Genomic DNA, 21,739 nt, shown 5'->3' on the forward strand with positions numbered 1-21,739 from the left:
CAAGTGGCTAAGCTATTACTTGAATGGGTTTGTAAGTAATCTTGATCTAGTGGGCTAGCTTGAAGAAGTGCATCCTCCCACTAGATTTATCTGAGCCCAAAGCCTCAGTCTCCCTTTCAGCCCCACTGTCGTTTATCTCCACTCTTGTATTCCCTACAGCACGAACAGGGCCATGGTGGTAAAGCTATATGTGATTCGCCATAACATACCTCTGGAGAGCCTTTAAAGGACGTTTGGCTGAAACACAAAGAGAGGAAGAGTCAAAGCATAGATAAAATAAATGCACAAGCTAGCTGTGGCCACGGAGGTATGTGGATGACAGGTGTATCATTTACACTTTAGTCAATGACAGTCCAGTATTTCTCTACAGATTACAAATTCACATAAGCCTGTGGGCTAGTGCTGAAATTGCTTTACTTTTTCTTACATATTAATTTCCCATAACTGTGAGCGAACTTGCACTTTATGAAAAATCAATGTAGACAGCTTTGACAGTTTATCTGGCGCTTAGTCCCTGTTCAGTCTGACAACAAACGTTCACTGATAGTTAAAAATCAGCCTTCTGTTAGAGAAACTGCTGTGATTTTATTTTATTAAATAGATAAATTCAGACTTTATTTTGCAGTGTCATTTTGGTGTAGTTTTATAAGGACTTATTAAAAGCCCCAAATTAATTGGTTTTATGCTCAGCGTCAATTATTAATGCTGACAGTTTTGTGAGCATTATTGGCTTTGTTGCTGCTGAGACCCCTGGAGATTGTGCCGTTGTATAATGTGATTACAAAATCAATTTTTTACTATGTCCATTTTAAATATCAAAAATAAAAAAAATGCTCAGGCTCAGATGGAATAAGATATGGGTATGTCAAAATAAGTTTGAGATGTCTGTTGTTGAACAGAAAAATATATTAATTCATTATCACCCCTGCAGTCCTGCTAATTAGACAAATTCTGTCATATTACATTTTATCACATGCAGCACAATACAGATAATTAAACTTGACACTATTGTCAGATATTCTTTTTGTTTTTAATACCCCATCCTTACAGGGGAGTCATTAAATAGCAGCTTTTGTAAAGCTCTTCTTTCAGACGGTGAGGGGGATCCAAACAGGAAACTGTAGTACAGCGTGTCTTCCTGTAGCATGGGAGTTCTCAATGCTTGACTGGCTGTGTTTGGCATTCACAGGCTGTCGCCTGTAGCAGCTTTGAGGTAACAAGCCCACAGACGTGCTGCCCCCACGTTCCTGTCTAAATTTAAGCTGATGAAGAGATAATTGCTCAGTCAGCAGCATACAAGGCATCACTCCACAAGTGCGAACAGAAGCTAAAGCGGTGGTTCTCAACTGGTTTAGTTCTCAGATTTAACTGTGGACATCATGTGGAGACCCTCTATAGTAATAGTAGAAAATGTGTGTTACCGTTTAAAAATTTGGCTGACTGGCATGACATGACAATAATAAGAAATGTGTCTTGAGCACCAAATCAGCACATTAGAGTTATTTCTGAAGGATCATGTGACACTGAAGACTGGTGTAATGGCTAGAGAAAAATCAACCTGGCTATCACAGTAATAAATTCAATTTAAAGTGTATTCAATTAGAAAATATATTAAAAATATTGCACAATATTACTGTTTTTTCTGTATTTTAAATGCGGCTGAGCATATGCCTTTTTTATAAACACCAATTACTACCAACCCCAAACTTTTGAACGGTAGTGTACAATCAAGATTTTATTTTTTTAGATTCTTAACATCAATTAATATAGACATGTCTATTAATATAGACATCAACACATTTAAAATGATTAAATGACACCACCTGAATGGGAAAAGTGACGGTTTTCATGTTGTACAAATAGCAGAATGTTGCTTAAAAATATGGCAGAATGCGCCTAACTCCAAATATATATGAGTTAAAGCAGCAGAAAGTGGGCGAGACAGTAATATCAATGCATCTTCAAATGCAATGTCAGTAGGTTGATAGACAAATTATATAGCATTTGATGTCATGGATTGTTCTTCGAGCCTTCAAAGAAAAGCACCTACCTTAGTATTTTGTGTGGCACATTTGGGCACAGATTGTTTGGCGAATGTCAAAGCAAGCTTTACAAAAGGCTGTTATTGACCATGGGGCAGTGCCAGTTATACTGGGCCTGTCAGCTCATACACAAGCAATGTTGCCCATTTCACATTAAAAAAGTCTAACCAATCGTAGCAAGCATCCATTACATATTTTCTTAAAGGCACAGTATCAAAAACAGCCAGTTTAATCCTGTATGGAATAGAAAGGATGGAAAATATATTATACTAAATTACAGCAAAGAAAATTGACTAACGCGAAAATTTACTACAGGTACATTACAGCAAAAAAGATACAGTACATATTGGTTCCACCAAGTGTAAATGGCAACAAATAACATCTTGTTTGCATTTAGTTCAAATGGAAGTAATGTGCTGTTTGTACGAAGGGTAAATTGCCTGAGCAGTGGCGGTTAGAGAAAATAGCCTTTACCCAGGTTGGTGTAAATAGACACTACCAAAAATAAATGATAACAACAGGTAGAATATGGCTTTTTAAAGCACAAACAGAAAATACATATGATGTAAGGTAGAAATCAGAGCAAATTGCTATGTGCTATTGAGCGAAGAGGTGATTGGAGGTCACTTTTATCCGACAGATAGTCTAATGCTGTATTTAAATGAGCTTTCCTGGTTATTTACTCTTGAAGATGAAGATTTGATTTCCTGTAAGAGTATTTGCAGAGATCAAATCTTATGAGAGCCGGGACAGGGAAGTCACAACAGAGACCGATGGTGACGAAAGACTCATAAAGCTCTCTGTTACTGGCATCGAAATGGGGATTTGAAGGCCATTTTAGAGTTATTCTGAGCATCCAATATATATACCTGTGTGAAACTGTGTGTGTGTATGGCCCAATATGTGTGTACTGGTGCAAAAGCCAGTTTGTGTATGCTGGTGCGACTCTGTGGGCGCCTTCCTGCACTGAGTCACATTATAGCTGACTCAGTGGTATATAGAGGAGGTGGAAGAGAGCCAGATACAGCACCACCCTTTGGCTCTTTGTGCACACACACACACACTCACACTTCATCAGCCAAGGCAAAAAGCTTATTTAACTCGCAGTGGACACAGGAAGGTTGATGAAGGATGGAGAAAGAGATGGAGTAAATGAGCCTTGTTGATATCTCAAGGGTTTATCTTAAGAATATTCCAGATAATTCCAGAGCAAATGAGCTGGTCCTATGGTGTGTTAGGTTAATTGTGTTGCAGATTCCTGGATTTATGGTAATTTGGTTCAGTCTTGCTGTAAATTGCCTGTTAAAGTCATTAGTATTCCTGATGAGAAGTAGACTCAGCTCTGCTCTGTAATAATGTAATTGTATTTACCGGTAAGGAGGTAGTTGTGGAGATAGGATTTCACACTTTATTAATGGGTGCCTCTTCAGTTAATATTTTAACCAAGTTCCCAAAATACACTCGGATCTGGGTGACAGTCGGAGTTGTTTGTGCAAATGAGAAGAGGAGTGAGAGTGTGCGCGCCTGGGTTCTGTGCCAGGACGCTTACAGTAATGGGTCTCGCTGACTGATTTGGTAATTATGTCCTGATATGTGTGGCTGCTTTATTTATGGTCACCATTATCAAGGACCTTGGTTCTCATTTATGAGCAAGATGGCTCTGACCTCAATCTCGTAGGTGTGTGTGCGTGTACTGACAGCAACCAATCACTCTCAGATTGACTGTGGTGAGTTTCCACTACATTTGACCCCTTCAGTATGACTTCAGATTGACTTTTGGCTTTGTAAAGGTAGGTCATTTGAAATTAGCAAATCTTGTGTCCAGTAAGTGTGGGTGCAGATAGATGACGGTAAGTGATCTGCTCTGTATTACTATGTGACGGAGGGCTACAGGGTCTATGACATACAAGATCGTCCACGACAAACTAAAGGTGCTTTAATGTTGGATTCATATGGTTTTGAAAACTTTTATACCATTTTCAAGAAAGTTTTAATTTGAATAACTCTAAAAATGTCACATGAAGAATTTGCATATTTTGCTTAAATCTTGAATACAGGTGTGAATATTTTTACATGTATTTTTCTACAAATTGTTACTTTTTTAATTAAGTATCCATGCTTTTCATAAATACCATGCTTTTGGGAAGCCACATGCACGTGGCATTTTACAACCTTGTCTTGTAATGAAAAGTTCAAATTATCTGATATTTTAAGAGACATATTGATCTTGATACACAGTCATTAGGGTTGGCAGGTGTCCTTTCTATGATGCCATTTCCTTTTTTTCTTGCATGTTAGTTGGAGAACATTACTGTTGATTTGACAGACAAATGGTTTTCATTCATATGCAGTAATAAACTTTTAGACATAGTAATAAAGGATTATGCAACGTTTTTTATAAATAATAGCTACATTGCATCAACTTGATGTCTTTATGCCCAAAAAGTTTATTTCAGAAAACTAAAAATGTGTCCTAGGTTTGATTCTTCATTGTATTCATGAATTGCATTTTAATGTGTTTTGAATAAATTGACCCCTATCACTGACCCCTATTTTGCTCAGCTTTGCTCAACTTTTATATTGCACTGTATTGGTATTAATGCATCTCTTATAATGGAAAACATTGGTGTGCTCCCAGCTTACCTGTGTTGTTTCTCAATTTTCCTGCAGAGAGAGAAGAGTACATGGCCACCTTCAAGGGTTCAGAGTATTTCTGTTACGACCTGTCCCCGAACCCCATACAGAGCAGTAGCGATGAGATTACGCTCTCCTTCAAGACCCTGCAGCGCAATGGACTGATGCTCCACACTGGAAAATCTGCAGACTACGTCAACCTGGCGTTGAAGAATGGTGCTGTCTCGCTGGTCATCAACCTGGGCTCTGGGGCCTTTGAGGCCCTGGTGGAGCCCGTCAATGGGAAATTTAATGACAATGCCTGGCATGATGTGAAGGTTACCAGGAACCTTCGTCAGGTAACCGTGCAGAAAAGGCAGAGGTCGAGATTGGATACATTCAGATTCCGATTAGTAACATCAAACTAACCCTCGGACTAGATTTAACCGTATTTAACCACTTTAATCAATACCAGGGTCAGAAATTAACTTTTCCATTAAGGGGCAATATTTGCCCTCTGGAGTTGATTCCCAGGGGCATTTTTTACCATTGTAGGGACAATTTTTATATTTACCTAATCAAATGTATCTGTGCTTAAATTTAACCAGCTGCTTCAATCAGTTACAATACTATAGACTGTTACTAATAAAGCATGACTGTTTAATGCTGCTCATGTACATGTAATTACACAAAAATCGCAGAGTAATGGCTTATAAATTAAAACTAATTACAAGATGAAGCTGCGATGTCATGATAAAATCATTATTGTTGATTATAGCTCTGTAATAATGATTATTAATGTTGATTAATAGAAAGCTTTTGCTGGAATATAATCACTGAAGCTATCTACACTGCTAATTCAATCTCTTACTTGCATCTTTTCTGCACTTTGTTGTTTATTATGATGAGAGAATTTGCGAATGCAGATTCAGAATTCCGTCAGTGAGCGTGCACACTGAACAATCTCAGCGTTGAAAAATCCAAGCATCTCTGATTGGACATTGCATTCGTAAACTCAACAGAAATGTGTGTGATTGGTTTTAATGCTCAATGCTGCAAACAATGACAGCTGTGATAGATCTTGTGCAGGGACCTGTTAATTTCCGACCCTGATCGAGACATATACCCATTTAAAATAGTTCAGGTTTCCAAATTATGTATTTGAAAGTTGCCTAAAGATGAGACTAAAAGAGAAAGTTCTAGCAATTTGGTGCGCTTTTATCATTTTAAATTAGCACTAGCGCTCATTTATGTAGCATAGAGCAGAGCTGATGTAAAAAGACGCTCCCGATATTAAAGTATTCATTAATCAGGCATGAATTCAGCTTTCAGAGATGAGTGAACTTACCTTTAACCCCATTCCCCTTGACTAATATTTAAATTCAAACTCAAGACGCTATGGCATCCATATTTTACTGTCACTATTTGATAGCGCTACCTCTCACTACATTACACGAGTACTTCACCTGTCAGCGCAGAACGCGTTTGAAGTGTCAAGACTCGGAAAAGATCCTAGACGTGTGGCACGAAGTTGGATAGGACAGGCAGTAAACATAAAAAGCTCTGTGGTGCGTTCTGTCACCAGTAAAGTTAGCGGAGCGCCAGGAATAGGAAGAGACAGTGTTTGGAACAGAGTAGACTAGATTCGTCCCAGAGGAACTCCACTGTGCAGATCTTGTCTGCTTCTCCTTTCCTTCTCTTCTGTTGCCCTTTTTAAATGTTTACTAACCTGCTTTTGGGGAAAGAAACTAACCTTTCATCCATGGAATGTGTCATTTACTAACCTGTTACCTCTTACTAACGTGCAACGCTGATGTACTAACCTTGGCAAGAGACCATCTTTTTTGATTGAGGAACGGTGTTCTGTTCACAGTTTTTTAATTTCCTTTCTCCCCCCTTTTCCACAAAGCACTCAGGCATTGGACACGCTATGGTAAACAAACTACATTGTTCGGTAGATATCATTCTAATTGTTTCTTAGTTTGGGTTTGCCGTGTGTCTATTTTCCTTTTTTTGAATCGTAGACATCAATACTAAACAAAAAAAGGGGGAAAATGCGGTTGGTACTCTTTACGCTTACTTCCCCTGCCCTGCCCAAATTCCCCTTTTCTTTTTCTTCTCATTAGTTGGGTTTCCTCAGCACTTTATGTCCCGTCCATCTTCTCTTTTTTTTCCTCTTAGGTTATCTTGCATCTTTTCCTTCGTTGGGTTCTTTTGCATAAGGTTTTGCTCACCGATCGGTCTCGGCTGGCTGGCTCTGAGTTTTTTCATTGGTCCAGCTAGCTTTGAGGCCCGTTGTTCAGCATGGTGTGTATCCTGGCCACCCCGTGTACTAACACCTCTGCTCCATCAGTACATTCGAGGTTGGCATGGGTGGCCGGTCATCTCGTCTGTTGTCGTTTTTGCTTTCTTTGTTCATGTGAACACGCTTATGCATGCCGACACTTCTGCTGTGATTGGTCTCATGAGCTCCGTCGTGTTTTGTGTCCTTCTCCCTCCCCTTCTCTCTTTACTCATTCCTGTGCAGTCTAATGTGTGAGAAGAATTGTTCTCTCTAACCAACCATTGTTTGCATGTGGAGAGGGAGGGATAATGAAGCATGCATCCATTCAACCAGATCTGTGAGAGATGTGCCTCTAATTGCCTGTGCTTTCATTTCTAACCTCTTAGCACACCATGTTCTTTGTTTCACCTCATATAAAAACATTGAAAACTGCTGAAACTACTCACACGCACTGGATTCAAGCAATACTAACTTTCAGAAACACACATACTACTAACACCATTTTTGTGTCTGCTGATTTACTTTTTGTGCTCTATTAATGGCACCACTAACATTGAGCCTGGGCTAATGTGCCGCAGACTTCCTCAGCTCAGACTTACTAGAAGTTCATACCAAAAACTTAAATCTAGAAAGACCAAAAACAAAAAAGTTAAACAACAAATGAATAAGAATTGCTGAAACAGACATGAAAATGGGTTCACATTAAATCAATAAAAAGAGAAAAGCTATAAATAAATCTATAAATAAGAAGCATTAAAGGCAAAAACAAAACAAAGCCAAGCATCCAAATCCTTACGAGGGGGACCAAAGCCCTGTAACAGTATTCAAGTTATATGTGAGTATAGCGTGTCCTTTCCCTGTGCTTTGTTGTCTAGGTTACAATATCCGTGGATGGAATTCTGACCACCACTGGATATACACAAGAGGACTACACCATGCTAGGCTCGGATGACTTTTTCTATGTTGGGGGTAGTCCCAGCACTGCCGATCTGCCCGGATCCCCCGTTAGCAACAACTTTATGGGCTGCCTGAAAGAGGTAAGTGCTCTGAAAATTGCTTCTTGAAAAAAGTCATTCCATCGAGAAATCTTCAAGTAATTTATTCACCTTCTATAGCTACTGGATTACATCTATTCATTTACTTTTTGAATCGTAGAAAGATATGACCTTGCAGCTAATTCACTAAATTGATTCACAATGTACTGATTTGAGGTATATTTAACTAGTTTCTTTTTATTGAAATAAATCCTCTAAAAACATTCTTTTATTTTTGGAATGAAAAAGAGAGATACGATCTTGCAGCTAATATGTCCATATGTGTGTCTGAATTCCAAAAAAGGAAATGTGTGTGTGTGTTTGCGTGTGTGTGTGTATATAACACATTTATTTTTAAAAAATCCTAAAAAATATTACTTTATTTTGCTATAATTTATTTCATTATTTTTGACAGAGAAAAGCATTATATAACATTACAAAAGATTTGTTTTAAATCAGTGGTGTTCTTTTGAAGTTTATTTTAATTTAGAAATCCTAAAAGAAGTATCACAAAAATATTAAGCGGAGCAACTGTTTCAATATTCATAGTAATAAGAAATGTTACTGGATTTCTGTAGTATTGTCTGCTACAAATTCAGTTTTACCCTCACAGGATTAAATTACATTTATTAATGTATAAAATCATAGATTTAGTTGGCAACGATTGCCTAGTGGGCAGTCTGACGACGTATAACGGCATTACATTACGGGTGTCCCGAGCTCGAATCTCGGCTCGAGGACATTTCCTGATCATATATATATATATATATATATATATGTATATATATATATGTGTGTGTGTGTGTGTGTGCGCGTACACTCACACGATGAATGTCACCTTACTTAAATGCCACTGCAGCATACGTACAGTATGTTTTATCATTTGTCTTAGTTACTTTTTATACATTTGACTGATGTCAGTTCTGTGCTGCTGCCTCAGGATCCTCTTTCTATAGAATGTGTCCCAGTACACAATTTGGTTGCACTGCTCTCTCTGCCCTGTATAAACTCGTAACACGTCACGTACACCAACAACTGAGGGAATTATTTATCAGTCGCCACGGACTCAGGAGCCGAAACACAACAGCAGAGTTGAAATGCATTCTCTAATTAACATTGCTGATGAGGTTTCCTCACATCTCAAGACTGTTAATTTGAAAATGGGTCACAGATCGTCAACAGTGACAGAACTAACAAATAAACAAGAGTACGACAAATAGGATAAATAAGTAAATAATACATTTAATGAAATACATTCAAATCACTCAGTTTCCAGCAATATTTAATAGGTCTGCATGACAGATCACTGGTCCACTACCTCACATGCTCTTGACATGAGCTATCTGTGATCGAAATACTCCTCAGAGGAACACTGTAGAGAACATGTTGTCTCATCCATCAGCTTCCATCCTCCATGTTAGACTCGCATCCCTTTGGAATGGGATGTCCTCTGATACACCAGCTGGTAAAGCAAAGAGCTGTTCTGACTGCCAGGAAGTCGGAAATGCTTTTGATGTTATGAACAGACATTAAATGCCAGCCATTTTTGTTTTATATATAGAAAAATTCATCTTTAGCTAACCTCAGTATGCATGTGAAAAGCAGTAAACTCAAGCTGATTGTGATTGATTTATGAAGCAGAGAGACAATGAAGCCTTGCTCTTGGTTGAACTTAAGGTGCTGTAGCTCATGGTGATTCATTCATTAACCTGTAGACCTACAATTAGTGAGGGATGCTCACTGGCATTTACCTTGTTAGTCTATTTATCATGTCCAATCTTACCCAATGTAGGTCAGTGGTCTCAACTGGCTTTTCCTCAGAAGTAATTTTTTCATTGGTCATCAACACCACCACAGAATCAAAATAGTTTATTGCACAAATGTAAAATATAATAATAAATCTAATAAAATTGCATATTTGCTCATGGTTTCTATAGATTAAGGTATGTTTTGGAACCTGCAGAATTATAAACATGACATTGACTGAATAGGAAAATGTAAGTTTTAAATGATAAAAATAATTGTAATAAAATATCATATGAATTTATTAAATATTTTTAATAATATATTTCATTTTCATAGTCATGTTGCCTTTTTTACATTAAGATTACCTTTGATGTAATCAAACCCTCACCTAAAGTTAATCTTAAAAGAAAAAATAACTCAAAATGAAGGTTAGTTTTTTTATACTGTACATTATAAAATTGTGGCATCTAAATTTACATTTAACATTTAAAATAATTGACATTCATTTTAGTGTAGTATTTTATTTTTAATTTAGTTAGATAAGAGTGATTAATGGTTATTATCCACTGAATGAAGATAATTATGTTCTCATCAGTATCAGACTTAATTTTAATAGCGATGCTTCCCTACTTTTTTACAAATGATGTGTGCGCTGGGTGTGGTTCCCCCCCGGTAGAAATCTCGATCGCGGTCTGGGGGTGGGGGGATTGGGGAGATATGGTGGGGGTGAATGGTGTCCCCCTCCATACAGATCGCGTTCCGCCTTCCCCTCGGCAAATCATGTTACCCCCCCCCCCCATCACTGGGCCCTTAGAATAGTCCTAACTTCACTCACCCCCTTATGGTGCCCCTGTATAGGGTTAATAGTTTGATTTTTTTGCATTTTTAAAATTGTGATGTTATTTATTGCATTTTTTTGTTGTATTTAGCATTAATTTTCTTAGCTGTCTGCAGCTCTGTTAGAATAGATCTGAAACCAGTTTGTGAGAACCTAGTTTAGATGTAAATCCTGGTTTTAGACAGAGGCATCTAATGCATCAAATACTACTAGTGCCTTTCTTAATGCAAATGTAATACTTTAAATGCGTACAAATTCCTACAAGAGGCACAAACATGACACAATGTGTCATTTTGTCAAATTTTGGAAACATTGGAACAGTGCAGACTCACCATTTGTTTCACTTCCCAGCCTCCAGCCTTCATTTCAAAACCAATCCACAAGCAATCAATCAGTGTCAAAACATGAAAGTGCAGACCTGTGTAAGCTGTGGTGTGCTGCCGCATGTAGGCGTTTGGTGTCTCTTGTCTGTGCTAAGGCGCTATCATTTCCACAGATTAGCAGCAGGCCTGGGGTCATTGACCTGTGTTAACAAACACTCCAGTGCTTTGAACTCATGAACAAGAATTCATACTAAGAGGATTCTGAATGGATTCTCTTCTTGGTTCATTCACATGCTTTGCTGGCATTAAAAGGACGACTGTGCATAGGCGGTACAAGGGACCTTTTAACATTTTATTTTGTAATTATTTTGCTTTGCAAAGGTCATGTTTAATATTTTCAAGCGTTATGTGTGAGGTGTGTGTTTGTTACCGTACGCGAGTAGTTATTTATGCCGAGGTTGATTTATTCAGGCGTTTAGAGCAGGGTGCACAAGAAGCCCATTCATCATTAGTGCATTTGTTTTAATGCGCCCCTCCTCTCAGGGGCTTTTGGTCAGTGCTTTCCAGGCTCCTGATCGTTCAGATCAGGTGGCACAGACAGATGCGTCGTCCTCCACCTGCTGTCCCTGCCCCTAACCTCTCATCTGTGATGCGCTCTTCTCCGGCGGCCATGTTGTGCAGTGTTTTATCACAGATTGCTAGTGTTTTTTCCCCGTGTGAGTTTATGAAGCGGGAAAAAGGAGGGGTGTGGGGGTGGGGTTCACTCCTGTGGCCCGTTAATGGCTGGAAAGGCTCTTGTGCCTGCCTGTGATTGGCATTTCTGAAGCATCATCAATAAGCTTTTATTGCATCCGCATACCATTATCTTCTTCCTGGCAAGGGCTCAAATGAAATCGAAACTGAATTAAAAGAGGGTTATCGTGAGCACTTCTCAGTCTGGTGCTCGGGTTTATATCACAGGGTTTTGGCCTTGTGGAGGAGAGAGGAAAAGAATTGTGCCCCACATTTTGAGAGGGCAGATAATGCTCTGCTATTTGATTCCATTCGGATTGAATAGTAAAACGACACCGGGAAGCGCGAATGATTACATACCCACTAGAGTACAAGATAAATATAGTCTAAGGATATGTACTTTTCATCTCGAGACACCATAAGTGTGAATGTCAAAGTTTTTTTGACAAAGGCTTGACAAAAATGACACATTTGAGATGCATTCTCCATAAAAATGTATTCAAAATGAGCGTAGCGACTGACAGTTTATTTATTTAAAATATAGAATGATGTATTTTTATTTATGCTACAATATCATGAGTTTTAATCACTGCACGGATACCAGAGGAGACCGATTTATTTCTGTCAAAAACGCACTCGAAAAAGGCATAGACATAAAGTTTGTTGCATAAATAACCCATCATTATCAGTAACCTCTCAAACTAAGCTTTTAGTGTCACTTTAGTGTCATTGAACCTGCTTGTGGTTAATGCAGCAGTCAAAGAGAGGATTTCACATTTAGTCAAAATATTGATTATTGAATTTTTGAAGGATTTAATGACAATGAACAAGTGGAGAACGGAGTTCCTCAATACGTAGATGAGTACATGTAAATAGAATGTGGATTTTGATTTGACTTTTACATACAAAGGTATAGAGGACCAAACCTGCAGAAATGAAAAAAAAAACATGAATAACTATATAGATAAATAAATAAATATAAATATAACCTAATGCATAATTTTAAAAAAATAAATAAAAGAAAAAGTTAATAAAAGTAAAAATAAAATAAAAAATACAGAAAATAATAAAAAGAGTAAATAAAAAAGGTAATAATAAATTCAGTATTAAATTTTATTACAAATGAATTATTTTTGTTTTATAAAGTAATTTATTCCTTTATTTATTTTCCTATTACATTTATAAAATTTTTTGCAGGTTTGGTACTCTATACAAATGCACATATTACATGTAAATATGAATTAATTAAAATAATACTAACAAATTATATTTAGTAGCAGCTCCAATCAGAGTCGTCACTATATGGTACTGGAGCATCTTGTAAGCTTTATTGATTCAGGTCCTCTTGGTTGAAATTGTAATAACATTGGAACAGAGTTTAACACTATTAATATGATTTCAACCCCCTGTCTAACAGTCCTAGCTTTAGTCGGAATGCACAGTAACATAAACGTGGTATATTTTTCTGTTAACTAACTTAAAAAAAAAAATAGTTTTCTTCTCTTTTCACGTACAGGTTGTGTACAAGAACAATGATGTAAGGCTCGAGCTGTCTCGACTGGCCAAGCTAGGCGACCCCAAAATGAAGGTGAGCGGCGTGGTGGCCTTCAAATGCGAGAACGTGGCTACTCTAGATCCTGTCACCTTCGAGACACCGGAGTCATTCATTACCCTTGACAAGTGGTCTGCCAAAAAAGCCGGTTCCATCTCCTTCGACTTCCGCACCACTGAGCCCAACGGCCTTCTCCTCTTCAGCCACGGAAAACCCAAACCGCAGCAGCAGAAAGACCCCAAGAGCCCCAAAACCTTGAAGGTGGATTTCTTTGCCATTGAGATGCTGGATGGCCACCTGTATCTTCTGCTCGACATGGGCTCGGGCACCACCAAAACCCGTGCCGTGAACAAAAAAGTCAACGACGGGGAATGGTACCACGTGGACTTCCAGAGAGACGGAAGATCAGGTAGAATTTGGCTCTGTTCTCACAATTTATGTTTGATGTATTCAGTGTATGGTTAGATGTTAGCTTGTATTCAAGGTCTACAAAAATATTGACTTAGACAGCAGTGTTCTCTCACGCTCGCATGAACACAGTCGTAACCGTGCCTTCCGGAGCGCACTGTCAGGCAGGCATTTGAATATGAACAGGACCCGCAGTCCTTCCTGTCTTCCTCCTCCTTTCTTGCTCTGTCTTCTCTGGCGGAGTTGCCATGGAAACCAGATTTGGTTTCCCAAAGGAGAGCGAGTTAGTGCACAGCTCTGCCAAGTAAAGATGTTCATCCCTAACTCTCCCGCTATTCCCCTTTTCCTAGCACTTCGATGCCGTTTGCTTGGAGTCAAAGGAATGGCCTTTAGTACTTTTTCTGTGAAAAAGTAAGAAAAGGTTCTATTGATCCGTGGTTATTGCGAATCTCTCATCTTCTCTTTCCGGATATAGAAACGCCAGTCACCTGCATTAGTTCTGACGTACATTGTGAGATTAAATTGCGAAAGTTATAAGGAGAAAATTAAATAGCTTTTGGAGCAATTATGAAATCAAATTTCCAAAGCAAGAGTGGTATTTTTGTTTCATGCCAATACAGTATTCAACTGGGATTGGATACGGTTTCGTTAGGAGCGCAGGTCTTTTTTTCCACGGTTTATAATTTTATTTTTCATCAAATCGTTGTTTTTAGCCACTGGGCTCGGTTTGATCTTATTCTCCAGGCTTTATTGCTGCACAATCCACTGGCTGTCATTGTGAGTTCAGGCACAGTTTGAAAGCGAAAATAAACCTTTTCTCTTAGTAGCATTTCATGGGAATCTGAAACACCATTGACAGATGGGACCTTGCATTTCAGGCCCGCAGAATGAGCTGTGTCACTCTCCCGCCTGTGTGAAATGCCTGCCTACGCAAGCCGTTTGATCATATATGGGCAGCCGTCCTGGTGCAGGGTGCGCGCTTGTGTGGGCATGCTGGTTTTTTTGCAAGCGTGTGTGCAAACATGTACGGTTGTGCGTCTGCATATGCATATGCATCTATTAATGAGAATGTACATATGTAGACATATAGATGTGAGTCAGGGGCGTATTTGTGCCTCCGTGAAAAAAGTAGGATGAGAAAATACAGATATTTTCTGAAATATGAGGTTGAGTAGTGTATAAACCACTTATTTTTCTAAAGTGACAGGCAGCCAGGCCACAGATTGGCATGAATGAATGGGTCAAATGGGTGGAAATGGACAGGCTAAGTACAAAGTAAACACACCCACTCAGCTATCACCACTTTCGGTCACTTCTGAATTGAAATGAACTGGAAGTGATCTATGAGTGAGAATTTAGTGACCACTCAGTTCAATGAAAGCTGCACTTGCGTGCCTGTGACCGACGTGAGACCTGCGGTGTTTACAGAGGATTTGTTGACTAATGGTCCAAAAAGAAGGTGACCATTAATAATAATAGCCAAACATCAGTTACCGGTAACAAGCCACATGAGTTAGGCTTTTAATACTGTATTACTGCAGTGATTTACTTTTGAAGCAATGATAAAAAAGGTGAAAATGTTTAAACTTTGACATTTCAATGTGATTTGGTTTAAAAAAAAATAGTACAAAGTCATTATCTCTATTTGTATCTGTTGCATCGACAAATAATCAGTTCTGTATCTGCATTCATATAGAATCAGTGTGTCAAAACTAAATGAAGAGCCCAATTGAACTGTAACTTACTTATAACTTAAGTATTGATTTTTCTTAATGTTTTGAAAGAAATCTCATATAAAGACTTTATCAAAACTAAAATGCAGTACAATTGTGAAAAATTGTTACAATTTCATGTCACGTGAACTTTTGAATGGTAGTTTCCATATAGCAAATATTTATTGTATACTAAAAGATTTACACTTTTTTTACTGTAACCTTAATGAAGATTATTTGAAAAAATGGAAAAATAGAAAAAAAAAATATATATATATATATATATCTCATTCTGAAGGTTTAAAACATTAGTATAGATATAGCAAACAGTTTAAATGATCCTAAAACTAAGATATATTATTACTGTAATGTTACTCACCAATGCATTAGTTTAGTCTAACTTTTTTTCCCGTTAGAATTCGGTATTCGTTTTTTTTAGCTACGTATTTTTGAGCCTTTCTGGAAATTTGAAATTTGTCTTCAAGCACAACCCTAAGAAATAGTATGTTAATTTAATGCATGCAAAAATATAATAGCATTGATTGTTTGTTGATAGTGTAAGATAAAAGTGCATTCCATACACATTTCATACCATGTAAACATCAAATGAGCTGGAACATGAATTTACATTGGAATGAAAAAAACCAAATGGGACTTTGCCTCCTTTTTCAGAAATCCACTCTACTCCACTGGTGTGTGTGTATATTTGTGCGTGTGTGCATAAAGTAAAACCGGCCCAGCATTAGGCCGTGCTGTGTAATCACTGAGCAGAGTGAATGGAAGTCGAGATGATGGAGAATGCTCATTACTGATGACCCGGGGGAGATGTTTGGCTGCTGTTTAGGGGTACAGTCGCCAAGTGCGCAACACAGGACAAGATAATGTGTGTGTTTGTGTGTGTGAGGGTGTGAGTGCTAGAGGAGGAGAAAGTGCTTCTATGCCTCATCAAATCCACACAGACTTATTACAGGCTTAGAGGAAAATGAAATTCTTATTTACTAACACTGTTAGCATGTTACAAGTGGCATCTCTACACTGATGTATCAAACGAAATAGAATGGAAAGCACTATTTCAGCGTATTCATCGAAATGCTTGGCAGGGAACAAGTTGCACGAAGTTTTGTAATTTACTGTGCCACCATGTCTGGCCGTTTAGTGTTTTTCCCGGTTCTTTGGGTTTGCCTGTGAATAATGAGTCAGATACAGGAGGCCCGTAATCAGTCTATGGAATCACATTTAATCTCAAAGGGAATTTTTCTCCCTCTCGAGGTGTGTGACGCAGATCTGAGCTCAGGCCCAGAGCTCTACATCACAGACTGGAAAGCATAGCAGAACGATACTGCGGCCATTCATTCAAATCCCACAATAGCCATTAATGATGAAAATAAATCACAGATCTGAGAACAAATACATCCTTTACTGAAGCTTGGCACTCATATAAATGCACATACTCACTAATGGTCCCGCTTTTTTTTTCCTGTGATCTATTCACAGACAAATTATAATGAAAATCCATACTTTTTTGGCCAATGTTTGTTTAGATTTTAGAGGCATTTAAAATCCAAGTTAGCATTTGCAGACAGGTCACCAAAAACTGAAAATTCTGTCATAATTAACTCGCTGTTTCAAACCTAAATGGCTTTCTTTGATGTGTGTAACATAAAAGAAGATATTTTGAAGAACTGTTTTTTTCCATATAACTAAAGGCAGTTGGGTTCAAAACAAATAGCTTGATATATATCGAACGCGATTCTCATGCGCATCTCGTCAGTAAAGCTGGTTCCGTGATTAGCGGTAAATCTCCATCACCTGCTTTCAAATGGAGCGGCATTTAATACACAGACCCGTAGTTCACTGACAAGCTACGCAATATCGAGTTCATTATCAAAGACGATTCATCTGCGATAATGAACTCGATATTGTGCAGCTTGTCAGTGATCTACGGGTCTGTGTATTAAATGCTGCTCAATTTGAAAGCAGGTGATGGAGATTTACCGCTATGGAACTGGCTTTACTGACGAGATGCGCATGATCATCGCGTTTGATATATCACCCAGCCCTAGTGTGGTTCCGGTATTCCTGATGTTATAGGGACCAAATGTCCCCAAAAGGTCAAAATTTACTTCTATTACTATCCTTGTGAGAACATTTGGTCCCCATAATGTAGGGAATACCAAGACCACACATACACACACACATGAAGTATGTAGTATGTAACAGTAACAGTATGTAGCTGTTTGTTTTGAATCCCAATTCCTCAGATTATATACAGGGATAGTAATACTAGTAAATCTTGACCTTGTGGGGACATTTTTTGGTTCCCATGAGGAGACAAGCTTATAAACCATACACGATGATCTTTTTGGAAAATGTAAAATACAAGAAAGTTTTCTGTGACGGTTAGGGTAATGGAATAGAAAAGCCTATATATAATCTTATGGAATGTCCCAATAAAACATGGAAACCCAACGTGTGTGTGTGTGTGTGTTTGTTTGTTACCCAGAAAACAAAGTCATATGGTTTGGATGACACAAGAGTAAGTAAATGATGACAGAATTTTCTGCCCTTCTGTAAAATGAAATATATACTGTAACTGCACACTCATTTAAGTTTATTTTTACCAATATTTCAGCAACAAACCTTTGTCAAGGTACAATTTCTTCAAAATAGAAAAACGTACTGTAAGGAAAGGTCGATAATGGATTAGTAAAGTCAATAATTACTCAATCAGTAATCAATAATTAGTTAACAAGCCTGTCTTAATCTACTGAAACAATTAGGTCACAGACTGATCCTCAACAAACAATGAAGTATAAATATGTCCTAAAATAAGCATGAAAATGATCCCATAAACCAGCCACATACACATACCCAGTATATACACAATTATGAAAACTGCTTTTTGTCCAAACATTGGTCAAAATAAACGTATAAGCAATTCTACAGTTATATATTTTTCTTCACTAAGCCTTGCACTTCCATGAGATGTGCTTTTGCTTTAGTGCTTCGTTAAATGAGCTGTCCCTTTAACATGTTGCATGCATCGCAGTACCACCTCCAGCTGACCCCTCGGTTCCATTCACACTAATTTGCCTTTATAACAGAAGCTGCATTTTTGTCACTAAAGAAACACTGTTTTGGCACCGAAAAGGCGGCATCTTTAATTCTAAGCCGCCTTTTATTGAGTTTGGACTCAGTGTTGGACACTAATAAACAGGATTCAGCAGTGGCCAGCGCTTTGCGTTAATCCCTGCCTGTTCTGTCCTATCTTGCCAGTAATGGCTTTTCTTTTGTAACTGCCTTCAAGGCGTGAATAATGGCAGTGCACAGTGGTGGAAAATGAGAAGGAAAATTCTGAATTGCCGGCTGCGTATAAATGTCTGTTTGTTGGAGTCGCCAGGAAAACAATGAGGGTGATTATAGAAATCGTGAAAGTGTTTTAGCGTTATTAGATTGAATGAAAGACTCACCTCACCTGAGAGTACTGTGCTTTTGCTCTTTATATTAACCACTGTTGTAAAAGCGGTATTTTAGACATAAACCATAAAAGATGAGGGCAGACTGAAACACACAAATAATTTGTGAGAACTGAATCAGTCACAACCAATAAATTAGATATGAATAGAGCTCAGCGTTTATTCTGTTATATGCCCTTTTGATAGTGATGACTATCCAGTGAATCTGGTTCATATTGTCTGCTGTTGCTATGGAGACTGCTTTTTGAATCTTTGTCTTTGTGTAAGGGTTTGCACTGTGAGTTCAAGACAGCACAAAACAGATGGTAATATGAAAGCATGTGCACATATATGAATGTTAATCGCTCTATAATGTTTTTGTGACTTTAAGACCCCATTTCCAACAATATGTAACATTTCAATTATTACTATACACATCCAGTATTAGTATACACTCAATATAGTACTGTACAGAGGACTTTATTATATAGATTCTTACAACAAAAAGATGTTTGTAATGAAATAAAAACTTATATTATATTATATTATATTATATTACACCAAGTGGAAGTAATAAGCAATTATTTTGAATATTATTTAAATAAGTCGGTGTATTCCATCATTTTGAATACATTAAATAAGTGCATACCTTAACAAGAAATTATGCTAAAGACTTCTCAATGTGCCGAAGGCCCTAGTTTTGTCCCAGGCTTCCTATTTTTGTAGCTCCAGTCTTGTTCATAACTCATATTTTTGCTATTGACATCTACATCAAGCTGATTTGATCATCCACAGAGCGATTTTATTCTCGACACATACCTACAAATGCAAAACTGACAAATCAATGCTATAGGCGCTGTTCTGACAAATGGTGACAAAGTGTTGCTCTGAAATCATCTTTCACACTTCCCAGCTTAAACATGAATATACAGTAGCTACATCATTTTAAATTTATTTTGAGGAGACTGAAACTGAGAGATTTCCGTCTGCATTGTGTGCTTTGAAAGCAAAGGGGGTTTTATTTACAGAGGAAAGAATGAAGGATAATTTCAATACCCTTAAAGAGCCTCATTAGCATAGTCTGCAATTTGCATATATAATTTCTCATTAAAACTGAATCAAACTTTTTAGAAGTTGCTGAAATGGCATCTAAACATCAAGTTAATGAAATTAAATTTGCTTCTCGTGGTTTTGTGACAGGCACCATTTCCGTCAACTCGATCCGTACTCCCTACAACGCTCCCGGTGAGAGTGAGATCCTGGACTTGGACGACATGCTCTATCTGGGCGGCCTGCCAGAGGACCGTGCCGGTCTGATCTTCCCTACGGAGGTCTGGACTGCGCTTCTAAACTACGGCTATGTGGGCTGCGTGCGAGATCTGTTCATGGACGGCCAGAGCAAGGACATCCGGCGGATAGCGGAGGCCCAGAGAGCGGTCGGGGTGAAGCCGTCCTGCTCTAAGGAACCTCCCAAACAGTGTCTAAGCAACCCCTGCCTGAACAGCGGCACCTGTAGAGAAGGCTGGAACCGATATGTGTGTGACTGCTCAGGGACGGGCTATCTGGGACGCTCCTGTGAGAGAGGTGAGTACCTGTATTTTGCATGTCGAGTCAAGATTTGGTATACTTTTGATATAAACTTGGCTTCTGTTTTTGCTGTGTTGTGCTGGGTAGTTCTACCCACATCAATATCATTAGCTGTGTTTCCATCCACCTATTTTTATGCACATTTTGGGATATCGCATAAAAATACACTGGATGGAAACGCCAAAATGTACATGAATTCTAAAAATGCACATAAAAAACTTGCACTCAACTAAGTCTTATTTCTTATTAATTAAGTCTAATTTATTATCCCGTGAGAAAATGTGCACATAAACTACAATGTCAACACTTTTAATGAATAAATTCCTTAATGCGCATCAAAAAAGACATGTGACTTTGCAATGAGACTGCATAAAACTGGATCAACCAGCAGACCGATCTCATTGCACAGCATCTGAAATGCTAAGTTTTGTCATTCTAAAATGCTTGTACAAAGTTATAATTAACTCCCAGAACTGCGTTCCCAAACAGCAAGCTCCAAAAATAAGATTACATGACCATGTTTCATCTGTGTGCTCTGAAGCTCGTAATTCAATCTATACATTTATTGTAAAATTATTATATAGTGCCTTCTCCTACTGCAACAAATTAAACTTTTCTTCGTGATATTTAGTGCAACTTAATATTCGTAAATTTGTAAATATAAACATAGCTACTGATGCAAAATCCAGCTTCACATACTAGTGGCCCTCAACAGTATTCGAACACATAAAATGTATTAATTCCAATGTATTACATAAAATTAAATTAGATGAAAACAAATGAATAGGGGTGATCTGAAAACAAATTAATTCTGATTTTTTTTTTTTTTTTTTTTACCAATTGCATGAGAGTGGTTTTGTTTTTGGTTAATTGTTTCTTTTTTTAAAACCTAACAAACTTACATTTTTAAGGCAAGACTATAGGCAAAACCATTGTTTTTGTGATCCTATCAGTTTTGAGAGTTTGCTTCCATAACTTGTCTTCTTTAAGACTAGTGGAAAGAATGCATATTTAAATGTTTATTTTAAAACAATTTATGTATTTGTGTCTCTATATTTCAATTGCAATGTACAATACATTTGTTTTCTAAAAATCTAAAAACTCCGCTTCAGTAGCACTTACTATATACACATACTGTATATTTTAACAGAGGGGTTTGTTCATGTATCATTCGCCTGATATAATTTTAACACTTTATTCCTCAAAAAAACATGGTGAGAATTTTTTTCCCACCTGTATTTTCTGATTTATGGAGTGATGAAAAGAGGTATACTCTGTAAAAACCATTAATATGTTAACGAATTGAGAGGGGGAAAAATGAACATATCTTTACCCAGTGTTCAGAATTCTGTTCTGGAAATGTTTGCAAATCAGTGCATATTTAATAAGACAATGCCTCATTTGCATAGTTAA

At 37.8% G+C, this 21,739-nt stretch overlaps 1 protein-coding gene across 22 annotated transcripts in view; it reads left to right on the plus strand.

Moving 5' to 3' along the window:
- LOC306852442 (neurexin-1a) overlaps window positions 1-21,739 on the plus strand; it is a 177,408-nt gene that overhangs the window by 65,505 nt on the left and 90,164 nt on the right. For 15 of the 22 annotated variants that reach the window (XM_079389254.1, XM_079389260.1, XM_079389273.1 and 12 more), the window contains 5 exons: window positions 4,713-5,014; window positions 6,565-6,588; window positions 7,815-7,976; window positions 13,129-13,573; window positions 19,940-20,323. In XM_079389254.1, the coding sequence (XP_079245380.1) occupies window positions 4,713-5,014; window positions 6,565-6,588; window positions 7,815-7,976; window positions 13,129-13,573; window positions 19,940-20,323 (1,317 nt within the window). The remainder of the gene's footprint in view (window positions 1-4,712; window positions 5,015-6,564; window positions 6,589-7,814; window positions 7,977-13,128; window positions 13,574-19,939; window positions 20,324-21,739) is intronic. The other 7 variants (XM_079389276.1, XM_079389255.1, XM_079389264.1 and 4 more) reach the window with 1 other exon arrangement.

This window comes from Barbus barbus, assembly GCF_936440315.1.
Source record: "Barbus barbus genome assembly, chromosome: 32".
NCBI classification, from domain to species: domain Eukaryota; kingdom Metazoa; phylum Chordata; class Actinopteri; order Cypriniformes; family Cyprinidae; genus Barbus; species Barbus barbus.